The 14,600-nt window shown below is 38.7% G+C and overlaps 1 protein-coding gene across 1 annotated transcript in view; it reads left to right on the top strand.

Moving 5' to 3' along the window:
- SFMBT1 (Scm like with four mbt domains 1) overlaps window positions 1-13,586 on the top strand; it is a 33,650-nt gene extending 20,064 nt beyond the window's left edge. The window contains exons 11-20 of the mRNA XM_032193802.1: window positions 446-559; window positions 1,611-1,653; window positions 3,007-3,071; window positions 4,530-4,669; window positions 7,388-7,497; window positions 9,236-9,411; window positions 10,159-10,337; window positions 10,522-10,767; window positions 11,260-11,388; window positions 12,240-13,586. Of these exons, the coding sequence (XP_032049693.1) occupies window positions 446-559; window positions 1,611-1,653; window positions 3,007-3,071; window positions 4,530-4,669; window positions 7,388-7,497; window positions 9,236-9,411; window positions 10,159-10,337; window positions 10,522-10,767; window positions 11,260-11,388; window positions 12,240-12,380 (1,343 nt within the window). The 3' untranslated portion in view covers window positions 12,381-13,586. The remainder of the gene's footprint in view (window positions 1-445; window positions 560-1,610; window positions 1,654-3,006; window positions 3,072-4,529; window positions 4,670-7,387; window positions 7,498-9,235; window positions 9,412-10,158; window positions 10,338-10,521; window positions 10,768-11,259; window positions 11,389-12,239) is intronic.
- Window positions 13,587-14,600: the final 1,014 nt, after the last annotated feature.

Genomic DNA, 14,600 nt, shown 5'->3' with positions numbered 1-14,600 from the left:
CTGGTCAGTGTCTTTTAGAAAGCAAGGCCTTGTAACATTTTTTTTTAATAAATGAGTGACTTCCATCCTGATCTAAGCTTTGACCAGATATTGGAAGAAAACTTTTGGAGAGGTTCTTCATTAGGACTGGATAGGCTATATGAGACACCCTCCATATTAATCCTGCTTCTTGATTAAAAGTCCATCAGCATGCAGTTACTCTGCACTGTGCATCTCTGCTAACCTGGGGAGGGCAAATTCCCATCTCCAGCTTTGGGAGGAAAGAAATGAGATCAGGAAGGAATCTGGGCAATAAAGGAGGATGAATATACAATTGATACTGTGTACCATAAACGTGGTAAATTAAAAAAGGGAGCTCCTCTGGCAACATCTAAAAAGCATTGACCAAATGAGTTTTTTGGATTGTTATGAGTTTTTTCAATTTTTACTTCTTTTAACTGAACAGGTTCCAAGAAGCCCGTCCCTGACTGTATAGTGAGTGTGGAATCAATGGATATATTTCCAGTGGGTTGGTGTGAGACGAATGGATATCAGCTCAGACCTCCGCGCAAAGCAATAGGTATCAGTTGTGTTTTGTTTGCAGTGGTTAGCTGGTTTGGTAGAGGTGGTGAAGACCTATGAGAATAGGTTACTGCACAGTTAGTTGTGGCATCACTGAATTTAGAAATTTCCACTGTGTATGGACAATCTATCCTTTTGGCAACTGTTTCCCTGCCTTCTTGGTGCAGCTGTGAGAAATACTTCAGTGGAATTGGAATCCATACAACTCCAAAACAGGCATTGTTGGTTTGAGACCCTCACAGCCTGTAAGAGAGCGTGGAAACAATGCATTAGCCACAGTAAAGAAACGATATGTAAGCCTACATGCACACACACGCGTGCTGTGCATATACTTTTGTCTGAGCTGTTCTTGCAATGTGTCTGACTGATTGATTTTATACTTGGGTTGTGCAAGCAAAATTAATGCCTTAGTAAAGCACTGTTGAGTATGTATACATTTGGGAGTTAAAATGAGAAGGAATGGCTTTGTAAATGTGCCAGGGTTGTCACGATCCCTCAATGGCAAAATGTTGAAAAGTAAATCTTATCTGTTCTAATTACACTGTAAGTAATGTAAGAGAGTGCCTTCTCCCAACTGGTTAGTGAGTTCTGTTTATTAAAGCTTAATGGAAAAACTGAAAAATGTCTATTAGGTAAGATAGTAAAATGGTAAGATTGGAATGAGCTGTCATTTACTGCAAGTCAAAGCAAGAGAAACTTGTCTGGGAAATGTCTGCAATGCGAAGAGCAGAGGAGGAAGGAGGAGCCTAATCAGAAAAAAGAAGCTTAAAAAAAAGCCAGATGTTTGATGAGGACTAAGCCTGAAATTGCTGTGGATGTACATGTTGCCTTATCTTATTATTTACTACCATTATTATAATATTAATATCTGGTTGTAAGGTAAAAATTGACTCTAGTGGGTCAGCTATTTAACAGTTGCAGAGACTTTGAGTATAGATTCTCTTTGGCATATAACTTAAAGGAAAGGTGTCTAGTAAATACAGCAGTAGAAGCTTCATTTGCTTGCTTCCTGTGCTTTGTGGTTTTTATTTTCTTCTCCTTCCTTTCAGTAAACAAGCAGAAAAAGATTGCAGTAGTTCAACCCGAGAAACAGTAAGTAATAGTGTTTTGCTGGGTCTTTTTTGTGTGTTTGTTTGTTTGTTTGCTTGTTTCCCTAATTGGTAAATCTGTTGTCTTAGGGGACACAACTTTAGAGAAGCCCTCTAGTGAGGGTTGAGAAATTCCATAGTCTGTATAACGTGATGTTGATAGTTCCTGTTGATATTGAAAAGGACCTCTCGTGCTGCTGTGGTGGGATATAGAAAGCTTGAAATTTGTTTTTTAGCAATGCTAGTGCGGCTCAACTGAGTTGACCTGTTGAATAGGTCAAGTCATTGAAGCTCTAGACTTGAAATTTTTAATCTGTCATTTCTAAGATTGCATTATCTGTGAGTATTGAAATACATTTAAGAAAAACTAGCCTGATCTTAAGAATGTGAATTTATAATCACATGTGCTTTAGCCTTTTCAATGGCAATTAATAGGGAAGATTGCAAGAATGCTTTTCAATTCCACTTTTGTTGTATTCCCTTTTTAAATAAGATAGTTGCTGTAAGGTAAACATGCTTAGAAAACGTGGCTTCCTTAACACATAGCTGTGATTTTGCACAGTGGATTGGAAAGTTCATTTCTAGTGTGAATACTGTTACTCAGTAGATGTATATTTAATACTTCTATCCTGAATTTAATTAATTACAAGGCCAAACTAGCCACAAAGGAAAGAAAAGCCCTACTAATATCTACAGTTCATCTACAAACTGTCATGCATATGAAACTCCTTCATTTGAGCCTGCTCAAAAATGCTCAGTAGAATTCCTGACAGTTGGTTTTATTGACTTAGAGCTTTACAAACACCAGATCTGTCGGTAGTTCTGCCAATGTTTTCATTGTTCTTAAAATAACGAGCAGACTGTTCTTCCATGGTTTTGTAATTGGGATACTTACCAGAGTGCTTGATTCATTTTGATTGAGTTCTGTTTAAAATCCATCTTTTTCAAAGTGCATTAGGTAAGACTGTACATTGCCTTGTGCTGTGAAATGAAGATAAAGGAGATAGAAAAAGTAAACTACTCTTGGTTGCTTTGTGTAAAGCGATTATCAGATTATATGTTATTGTAACTATGATTCTGTGATCAGCATGCCAGCCTGTACAATTCAAGCAAAGTATGATCACTGCTAGCTGTTAGCAGTCCAGTAGTTCTTTCCAAATTGAAATCAATAGTCTTTGTATATTTAAGAAAAAAAAAGTTGATGTGAGCAATGTTATGAAATACAGAATGTATAAACAGCAGATTAACAAAGCTGGAGCAAGAATGTTTTTGGCTTTTAATGATTGGGTTTTAGCAGCTGAGGGGTGGCTGTCCTTACCATCTGTCCCTTTTCCCAACCTCCTTCTTTGTGTTTCAGAGTTTTGTCTTCAAGGACAGTTCATGATGGACTAAAGAACCAGGAACTAAACTCTTCTGACTCAGGTATTGATCAGAAAGGGCAGGGGAACAAAACCAAAATCCTTCAACAGTCCTGGCTCATAGTGCTGCTCAATAGTCTTCTGTCAGGATACAGGAAAGAAGATGAGGAAAGAGCTTGAAGATTTTCATCCTTGATTGATTTGAACGTCAGAAAATGAAATGAACAAAACCATACAATTACTTCTGTGTCCTGTAATTGAAATGTGCATTAAACCTGGAAAATAGATTTTTACACCAAACCTTCTTCCCCCTACAGAGAATATGTGGAGCCAAATGTATGCTGTGACCCATGCAGATGATTTGTTAATGTCACCTGCTGTGTTTAATAATGTTGGGAGAAACATCATAACAAGCATGCTGCATCTGTACTCTTGAGTCGTTAGATTCTAGCTTTGAGAAGCAGGTTTATCTGCTTTTTATAACTTTGTCATCATGATAAACAAAGGCAATTCAAACAGTAAGCTGTGTTGTGTGCCAGATGGTGAAATCTAATAATTTTCTAAACTGTTGCTAGAACGAATATGATGAATAAGTACATCTGCTGGTTAAAGAGTCATACAGATCTGTCTGTTTGGCAACAAAATGCCTCTTCTGCTGTCTACTGTATAGTGAAATGCATATCTGAAGCTGCACCAAATGCAAGCTTTATAAAACCAATTTGTGCTTGCTTAGCATTTTAATCGTTTTTTAATAGAGTAATAATGTGAATTTTACTTCATTTATTTAGCAGTTATCACCTACCTAATTTAAAGATCTTTAAGTGATAGTGTTGCTCAATCAAAAATACTGCAACACTGTTAGGGTTAAACTTATTTTTTTAATTCGTAAGTATCTTACAATACATATTATACAGAACTTTAATTTTGAGCAGCATTGGACCACTTTGAAGGCTTAACAAACTTGATGTCATTTCATCAAAGGTCACTTCATCAGTTTTATCTTCTGATTGAGTGAAAAGAGTGAAAATGCAAAGCAATCAATATTGCAGTTTAGGATGAATATTGGAGAAGAACTTTGCCAGCTTCTCCGATGGCAAAAGTTTAGGGAAGAGAGAGTTATTCAACTGGAAAATTTGTCTGTAATTACTGTGTTAGAATGTGCTCTGCTACCAAATAGATGGGATTGCCATCTGCTTGCCTGTTCTCACTGAGGTACCATAACGCATCAGACTAGCCAGAAAAAACGCTTCTTTTCTGATATATAACTGGCTTTATTTTCTATTGTTTGTCAATTTGCAAGCATGCTTGTTAAGTATGGGGAAATATCTTTAGCAACATCTATAACTAGTCCTGAGGTGGCAAATTTGACACCTGTACTCACCCAAACTAAACTCATTCAGGTGTTCTTTTCCTTCCTTTATTACAGCAGGCAAAATATTAAGCATTGCAAGAAGTAATTTGCTGGGGAGGTTGTACCATGTGATTTAAATCTTTTTTTTTTTTTTTTTTTCTTATTTCTCAGTGATAATTAATGGAAAGTACTGCTGCCCAAAGATCTACTTCAACCACCGGTGCTTCTCAGGGCCTTACCTTAACAAAGGCAGGATTGCTGAGCTTCCTCAATCTGTGGGACCTGGGAACTGTGTTCTTGTTCTGAAAGAGGTGAGGTGGTTCTACGCTGTGTACCTCTATTAGCAGTACATCATAAACTCTAGAGTGTGTCTCTCATTATAGATGGGTAATTAATACTTTTAAGGCGTTCATAAACTGATGATGAGCGAACGGGATTTTGTATAAAATGAAGGATAAATCATGGGCTGTTTTATGAATAGCTGGAAGGAGTAAAAACGTCCCATTTATCTGAGTTAAGTCAACCTTCAGCTGCTAACTTTTCTTATAGGTTAAAACAGAGTAACTTGTAATTGCCATGACCAGAGGAGTTAATATCTTTTTATAGCTGTAATAAATGCTTCAATTTTAATTAACAGAATTTAGTTTCAGATAATCCCAAAAGCTTTCCTTCACAGTTTGCACCACTGATGTTAGAACAGAGGAAATACAGATTTTCTTAGCAGAAATGCAAAACTGTTTTCAGTAATGGGGAAATGAAAAGAATTCCTAATATTTAAGTTTGATATAATTTGCAATGATCTGATGAAATAATGGATAAGCTCATTATTGAAGAAGTTCTATTTCTGCATGCATAAATGTAGCCATCCCCAGCAAACATCAGGGGGAATGAAACAGTAAAAAGACCTTAGTCATAATTTTTTAACAGCAGTGAGGGTGCGTATTAATTTTTTTTGGTCTTCAGACATAAGTATATAAAAGCGTACAAAAGGATATGTGTGCATCATACCAGTACACAACATGGTGGACGTTTGAGTGAGATGCATACTCTTGTTTTGATCTCAAATATTTTTCTTAAAAATTAAAACTTGTGTTTTGGCATGCCCATAAAATTGTTTAAATCATTTATCTACACCTCTGCTTAAAAACATATGCCTGATCCTTCAGCATTTGGAGATGAGGAATGCAATTGTGAATTTTTAAGCAGACCTGTACCCTCATCTCGACTCATTAATCTAGTTCAAGTACTTTATCACTGGATAAAGCTTGCTCGTACCTAGTAAAATAGATAGTGGGCAGATGGGGCCCCAGGACTGTGGAAAACAAAGGTATTGTGTCCCCAGGTTGTAGGGGGAAATATGGTTTTAAGAGGTAGCCTGTATTTGAGCAAATGTACCTTGCTTAATGGAAAGTACATTTTCTTGTTAAATAACTTAAATGGAATTTCAGATAGGTAAATTAAGACTAATCTTAAACTCGCAGCTATATGGGATGAAGATTGTATTTTTGAGACTGATGGCATTAAGGTATAAAAAATAATTACTGCTATAGAAATGGCCAGATGGCATGGAAGCTGGAGGAGTTACCTACCTTTTTCAGAAGTGAATGGCCCTAGTGGCTGCTCAGATAAAGACCTGGATTTCATGAAACACTGGCTTGATCTACCATGGTGAATCTATATTATGGGAGGAAAATGCAGCTCACAGAAGCTATCTCTGAGAACCCTTATCACAGAATTCACTGAACTGTAGGAGTTGAAAGGGACCTCAAGAGATTATCAGGTCCAACCCCCAAATGACAGCTTAAATGTCACTTATTATTTTTAAACCAGCAGGTTTTGCACTTCTTGACAAAACTAAAACAGATTCTTTAGCAAAAAAGCATCTTCATTCTTTAGACGTGATCTGGCATCAGAAGATGCCCTTGCAGTCTCCGATTGGAGTGTCTGCTCTTCTTTGGTCCTACAGCATATTCATTTGCAAGGGCTGAATGTCCCTTGCTATGCAGGATGCTGCACATTGTCAAACTAAGTGAACACCACACTGTATTTCTCCCCATCCTTTCTGCAAGTTTCAGTTCTCTGATGTACATTCTTCAGCACTCCAGAAGAGCAAGTGTGAAATTCTGTGGCAGCTTTATTTCACCTCGAAGAAGGTTTAACCTTCTTCACCACCTGAAAGCATGAAATATGCACAAATCCTGCTAACGTACAAGATGCTGAGTGTTGCTAAAAGTTCAACCAATCTGCTTAGTTATATACATTTTAATTATGATTCTGACTCTTTATATAAATCCTGCAGTGAGTTCGGTACTTGCATAGTGTGATAATTGAATACCGTTCACTGGAGCTGTAGACCTCTGGATTGCTGTGGTAGTAGGACTGAAGCTGCAGTCCTAACACATTGGTGCAACCAATTTGGGATAAGCAAACGCTGAAAATAAGAAACAAGATTTGAATGTAAATTTTGTAGTATCCCACACTAATTTGAAGCTGTTCACAACTTTGAGTTACTTGCTGCACAGCACCAGAGAAATTCTCATTTTATTATAGTACAGGCCTTATTGTGGTTCACAAAAGCAGAAAGGAGCTTAAGATTCTGGAGTGTGATTTTGTAGCAAGCAGTGGGTTGGCAGGCAGTAAAACCCTGCAGCATTTGTAGGCATATCTTCATGTGTCAAACAGGCTCTAAGGTGATAACTCAGATTTACCCAAGGTTATGCAAATGTGGTATCCAGCCCTGCGCTTCAATTTAGTGACATGTAATTTGAAGGCATTGACTGGGAAATTGCTCGATACACTTGCGATACACTTGTGACTCTGCAGACAAATTTTGAAGGTTTGGCATGGCCCAAAGTGTTGACTGCTCTCAGTTTTCATTTTGGCAGTATCTGTAATCCTGCTGTGAATGAATGCTTTGATGCTGGATAATTCAAATGAACAGAATTAATTTCCTATTCTACCCTAGCACTTTAAAAAAAGTTTCGTTGTATAAATAAACTAAACATTTTCTCCTCTTCCCCCAACGATAGGTTCTCACTTTATTGATCAATGCAGCTTACAAACCCAGCCGTGTCCTGCGAGAGCTGCAGTTGGATGAAGAGGCTGCATGGCATGGGCATGGAGAAACCCTAAAAGCCAAGTAAATTCTCATCCTGTTCCCCACTCAGCTGATCCCAGTGACAGTGTCCTCTGGGGTCTGGGCTTTAACTTCTCATATTTCAGAGATGGAAAAATTGCTTATAGCATGTAAAGATGCTGACTGACTAAATTTCCAAATCTTTATATAAAGTCTTTTCTGAATGTCTGGTGAAGTGCATCTGAATTTAATGTTTCTTAATACACCATGTGCACTCTGCTGCTGGCTCGTTAGCAGCTATTGGTGAAGTACCAGTGGTGTGGTACCGGTACAACAGTGTAGGTACAACAGGGCAGACCAGCATGTGAGGCTTAAGATATTTAATTTGCCTAATAATTGTCAGTATTTGAAAGCAGAAGCACATACTGCTTAGGAAGCTTCTCAGAATTCCATGGCATTTCCATGCCAGTTTCTCAGTGGAAGAAGATTCCTCTGAAATTCAGTTGTAGCAGTGCTGTGAAATGGACTGGCATGGAAGTCTTTCTACAACAACCTACCCTAAAGTGCTCCATAGCTTTCTTGCTGAGCCTTTTGGGTTGGAGCTTCTTTGCAAGATTATTCTGTGGCTAGGAAAAAAAACATGATCATATTTGCATATATTTGATAAATCCAGATATTACCTTATAGTCTAGTGATGGCCTTGTAATTAGGTCACCATGTTTGTGTACTAGAGATTAGATTTTCCCAGTGTGCCATAGCACAGACTTTACTACACGGTTTTGAATATGTCAGTAATTCTTTAGTTGGATCAGTTCTGTGTGTAAAAGGACACTTTTCCATGTATTGAAGGATTGTTCTGTATTTGGATTTGGACAACAGGAAGATTACAAGAAAAGTTAATGCAAATAAAAGATATGGTTGAAATAGAAAGAAATCTTTTGATCTGTTTCACTGAAGTTGCTTGCTTTTGTCACAGCAGTGAGAGCAGGGATGTCTGCAATATGAGGACACTTTCCTTTTTCTCTTTCTTATTTATTTATTTATTTATTTATTTATTTATTTATTTATTTATTTATTTATTTATTTCAGTGCATTAATTAGATATTTGCAGGCCTGAGAAGTCCCTAATACATATCAGCACTTGTCAGTAGCTGTGCTGGGAGAACAAAGCAGAAATGAGGCATGAGATGGGCAGGTATTTCACCATGCTACTCTGTCCGTGCCATCACAAGGCTGATGAACAAAAAGAAATTGCTCTTGTCTGACTCAAAGTAAGAAATAGCCATATGTGGAGTCATGGCAAATGACTGTCCTGACAAATTGTTCAGCAATTAGATGAAAAGTGAATGGAAATGCAACAGTAGTTCATTTGTTTGCCATCACATGGGCATAGAATGGCTCACAAGAAGCTGTTTGATGCTGTATTTTATTAGTAGTTGTTTGGCCTCTAGTGCGAATTGGTGCGCTCAGTCTTGGGATTTGGGGACCAGCTATCTGTATCACAGTGGACACTTCTGCAGTCCCTTGAAAAGAACTCTGTGAGCAAAGAAATCACGCCATCTAAACTCCAGGATAGTCCTCTCAGAGGGTATTTAATAGTTACTGGCAGGGCGGTGTTTGTTCTGTTTGGTACTGCCAGCTTTTTTACTTTGCTCGAGGATCTGTCATAAGAGCCAGGGCTACCTGCTTCCTGGACTATCCCTGAGTCCATTCTTAAAGCAGTATCCTTATACATTTTTGATGAAGTACTTTTGTCCTTTATTAGAGGACTTCTGAATTATGACCATGGTTTCAATTGCAGGTACAAAGGGAAGAGCTACCGTGCAACTGTGGAAGTGGTAAGGACAGCAGATCGGGTAGCAGACTTCTGCAGAAAGACATGCATCAAGCTGGAGTGTTGTCCAAACCTCTTCGGCCCTCAGATGGTGCTGGACAAGTGTTCAGAGAACTGCTCCGTCCTGACAAAGACTAAATACAGTGAGTAGGCAGTGGCTGTCAAACTGAGGTGGGACTTGGGAGCGTTATATTTTGCTTTTGCTCCAGAAGCGATCCAAAGTACATTGGTTTGCTTACAGAAAGAGAAGCTCAAGCACTACATGCACTGGCCTACAAAATATCTGTGTACCAATGTGTAGGGCAGACGAAAATAGTTTTAAATTAAATGGTAAAACCGTAGATTAAATTGTTGTATTTATCTCTGTAAGATACATTTTGGGACAAGAATTGACTAATACTGTAATATAAGTGACATTGTAATTGCTTTTATCATTTTGTTGTGGAACAAAATAAAATACTTTAAAGCTCTTCTCTTAGCTTTTAGGTTTTTTAGACTTTTAGTTTTTTTAAAACTATCTTAACCATGTGACACTGAGAACAAACAGTGCATGGAGGCCATGTTTAAAAGCTGCAGGACATCACAAAAGACACCGTTAAATTGGATGAAGTCTGTAGTTGATGATTTTTATATAAAATCTGATCATATGGGGCTTCTCAAAGATAAGTAAATCTCCTGTTACAGGGAAAACAAAATTAATTAGTAACTCTTCTTCCTTAAACAAAATTGAAGAGGAAAACATAGACATACTCATTCTGAAGTTTTGCAGAATTGGGATTTCTACTGGGAAATGTCCTGCTACTGGTTTTCCAGTCCTGATGATGGACAAACATAACTAGTGGCATTGAAGGTGCATTTCAACATGATGCTCCTTTCTTCTGTCCTGGTAGCACACTATTATGGAAAGCGGAAAAACAAGCGGATAGGTAGGCCTCCGGGTGGCCACAGTAACCTGGAAGTAGCCATGAAGAAACCAAATAAAAGAAGGAAGAGACGAAAACATTTTTTTGTTCATAAGAAAAAACGTTCTTCTACTTCAGTGGATAACACTCCAGCTGGATCTCCCCAGGTATGAGACTGACAACACCTTTAACAGATACGGTATGTGATCATGGACCAGCTTCATTTGAAACAACAAACTTAGTTCCTTGTAACCTCGGGTTACTGCAGATACATGGATGGCAATTGTAGTTTTTGTCCTAAACTTCCTATTTCTGATTTTGTTCCTTTTTTATTTTTTTCCTACTTTCTAGGGCAGTGGGGGAGAAGAGGAAGATGACCAGGATGAGGTAGACGAAGAATCTTTGACTGAGGATAGCACATCAGAGCAGCAAGATGAATTACTTGAGGAATCAGAGGTATCAGAGAAGAAATCACTGTCGTCCTCTCCTACACAGAGTGAGCTGTCTCATTCTCTGGCTCAGGACCGAGACAAGCGGAAGAGGAAGCTTAGGACCTTTTCTTTTTCTGATGATGAAAATAAGCCTCCTTCACCGAAGGTAATTCTGAAAATACATTAGTGCCCTTTCTGAGTGTTGGGTAAGCACAAATATCTTGGGACTATTAACCATCACGTGTATTTTTATAAAGTATTCCATTATCCCATAAGGGCATTGTGAAGACACTGCAGAATAATTAGAAATCACAATTGCTATTACAGTCATGTTACAAGACCGTAATAAAGACTAAACAGAAAGCCGTAGGCAAAATGGGGAGCTTTCCACTTCCCAGCTGTTAGCCATCCTTGGTTCAACTTCAGCAGTGCCAAGTCCTGGTTTTAGATCACTGCTTACTGGCTATGAGGATGTGACCTCCACCTGCAGCACAGTGCTGTTCTGCACATCTCTTAACCACAGAGCAAGTACAGTTTGGAGCTCTCATTACAGCTTCATTTGGCAGCTGAACATCGGGAGTGGGGGGGAGCAGAGGGGACTGTTGGTCCATGCCTTCTGTAATATTTTAGTTCTTTTTGTGCTGGGTGGCTTGTCTAGGAGATAAAGATTGAAGTTGCTGAAAAGCTGCAGCTGGACAGTAACCCTCTAGAATGGAGCGTGGCTGACGTTGTGCGATTCCTCAAATCCACTGACTGTGCACCGCTGGCAAGAATATTCCTCGACCAGGTATGATATTCTGTTAAAGTGTTGAAGCTCTGTTACTTGGCTACAAAAAGAAGCTAGTTTAAATTGTATAGTAGGGTTCTGAGGGAAAAAAAACAACACATGCACAACTTGCTGTAGTTTGGGAGAGGAGGGTGAAGTGAATGGACACAATTATGTTTGGGTTTCTTAGTACTCAGTGGAGGAGGTTTTAGTCTGTGAGGCATCAGAATCCCAAAACCACAGAGAATGCCCATGAAAAGCACCACAAAAAGCAGCACCTGTTTTTGTAGATGATACTGTTCTGCAACTTGAGTTGAGGACTCCAAATGATAAATGTTTTCCATTCTGCAGACTTAACTGCAGGTGTCATAATGTTGTATGCAACAAGTGAACAATTCTGTGTTAAAGTATGATGACTAAAGTAAAAATATAAGTCAAATGATGCATCTTAGTTAAAATTTGCCACAAAAAATATCATCTATCAAGACTAGTACTGGAACTGGTGCTGAATATGGTTTATGACAGATGTTACAGAAGATACACTTTGCCTTGTAGAACATCTGTTTCTATAGAATGATTAGAAGTTAGGTAAAATGACTTTCTGTCTGAAATTTCCTTCATTTCTATTGTTGGGTTGATTTAAAAATAGCCTCTCATGAGGTTCTGTCCCTTAAGTACTGAACTTGAGCTAGCATTTTAAGAAAGGAATTAAATTTTTAGTGAGAAATAAAGGTTCTTAAGTTACCTGGAGTAGCATGGAAGGAACTACTAATTCACAAACGCCCATGAATCTGAAATGACAGCAAGTCAAAGCTGCAGGGGGATGGAGAACAAAAATGCAAAGTCACTATGGAGATTTTGTCTTCTGACAGGAAATTGACGGCCAGGCACTGCTGCTGCTGACCCTGCCCACCGTTCAGGAGTGCATGGACTTGAAACTTGGGCCAGCTATTAAACTTTGCCATCACATTGAGAGGGTCAAACTTGCTTTTTACCAGCAGTTTGCTAACTAAGGAGCTGCCAAGTTGAAGTGGACCTTTGAAGCACAACCACAACTCTATGCTCCTTTCCCTCCAGTGAGGAAAGCCAAATGAAGCTGAACTGGGGCTCTGGCAACCTGATAGAATCTGTCAGCCTCGGTTTTTCACTTTGCGAAAAAGAAGACAACATCTGGAGCAAAATGTCAATGCAAACTTGGGCTACTCTGCCAGCTGCCAGCTTGGGAACACGATAGTCTCTTGCTCTATGGTTCCCTTTTTTTAATGTATTTTTTAATGATTACAGAAAAGTCTCCTCTGGTGGGAAGTGACATTTCAATAGTTCTGGTGGCACAGAACTTTAAAAGGAGAAACGGATCCTGTTTACGTTCGCATGCAGGCTGCCAGAAATAACTTTCTCTGTTCCTGGTGATTCACAGAATCCCCATCCCCTCCTGTGGACGAACATTTGCTTTACCACAGCACTGGCTTTGGAATGTGCTCTTTGCACATTCGTGTGTTAATGTTGATTTTTTTAATGAATTTGTTCATTGTTAGGACAACAACGTGGCCACAGGGTTCTGAATGTACAGTATAGCAAGAGTGTGGTTCTTTTTTGTTTTGTTTTGTTGTTTCGTTATTGTTGGGATTTTGTTTTGTTTTGTTTTTACTACCTCTGTAGCCTGAGCAGTAGAAGTGATGAATTAAAAAGGGAGGGAACTGTTTCTTATGGACAAATCGTAGGTCACTGCACAGCAGTCTCTCTTCTGTAAGCATGCCATAAGTACAAACCCATATCAGCATACAGAGCTTCTGTCCCCAAGCTTTAGCTGAAACTTCTGGAGGCTTAGCTTGGGTGTTACCTATTTCTCAGATGTCAGAAAACTTAATTACTTTGCACTTCTCTTACAGATGGGCTGTAGGAAAAAAAAAAAAAAAAAAAAGAAGGAAAGAGAAAGTGCCTCTGCATTTCCTATACTTTGGTTTCCAGATAAAATTTCTTTTACTTTTTTCCCCCTTTAGATTTCTGTGAAGTTGTTTCCTTTTTCTTATACCAAACAATCGGGCCATGTACACAGAGCCTGTAGCAGCTTTTTGCTTTTCTCCTTGTACATCTCTTCACAGAATACACTAAAAAAGCTGCAATCAATGGAGGACTGCTCTGCCACCGTTTGCTTACTGAAAATTATCTTACAAGTATGACTTTGTATTTTTAACTACTTACAGCTGCTCAGGATCAGACTTGATGAACAGTGGGGGAGGGGGGGCGGGGAAGAGGTTTTTTTGTGCTTTTTCTGGGAAAAAGGAGCATAGGGACATCTAGTTCCATCAGTGGACCCACTGTACGATGAACTGCTGATTTTAATTTTTCAGGGTAATTAAACCCATTCAGCCACTTGCTGTGGACCTCTGTGTCACATTTTAAGTAACAGGGCTTACCTTACATTCCATTAAAGATGTGGGAAATTTGCATCAGGCTTGAGATCTGCTTCAAATATGCATTAGGTTTCAGGTGGTCTGCATTCATTTACTTTTGCCTGTTCTCATGAGTGTTTGGAGGAGCATGGGCTGGAGCTTTATAAAGCAAGAGTGCAGCCCTTCTCCTTTCTCATTCAATTGCATTTTTACAGAAAACCCCTGGCAAACAAGGTGTCTGAGGGTAGGAAAGTGCTCACTACATGAATTTGTTTTAGGAAGGACATGTGCACTGATTTCTGATCAGCAGTGGGTACTTGGTCACATGGAGTGATTCAAGCTTCTCTTCACCCTAAAATGATAGGATATTTTGATGCTGTGAGCTGTAGGATTCAGTGAGGAGGTCACGTGTAAAGCAAGAGCTGAGCTTGCACAGTCTGTGTCTGTATCCAGCACGTGGGTGTTGAGAGGAGCTACCTCCAATACAAACCGTGTATAGAGTAAGCAAAGCAAAATAGTTGGTGTTGATTTCTTTTGCTATTATCCCCTTAGAATAACTGCCTTGTAGAGACAGAACTGTTTAGGGAAGTCCTAAATTAAAAATTGCCTTTTTTTTTTTTTTTAATCAAAATGTCAATATTGATTCTAATATGACAATTGTCATATGTCTGATATGACAGTTTATGGCTAATATGTCCATTGTCTAGTTGTCAGTTGTCTAATATGACGGTTTACTAGCTCAGTAGTTTTGATTGAGGGAGGGCAGGCAGTGTGTGACTAGAGCAATTTTTCTTCTCAGATTATAAGAGTCTGAAAACATAGTTAAATTGAAATCAGAGT

This window comes from Aythya fuligula, chromosome 10 (genome assembly GCF_009819795.1).
Source record: "Aythya fuligula isolate bAytFul2 chromosome 10, bAytFul2.pri, whole genome shotgun sequence".
In the NCBI taxonomy this organism is placed as follows: domain Eukaryota; kingdom Metazoa; phylum Chordata; class Aves; order Anseriformes; family Anatidae; genus Aythya; species Aythya fuligula.
This window is presented reverse-complemented; position numbering and strand designations above follow the sequence as displayed.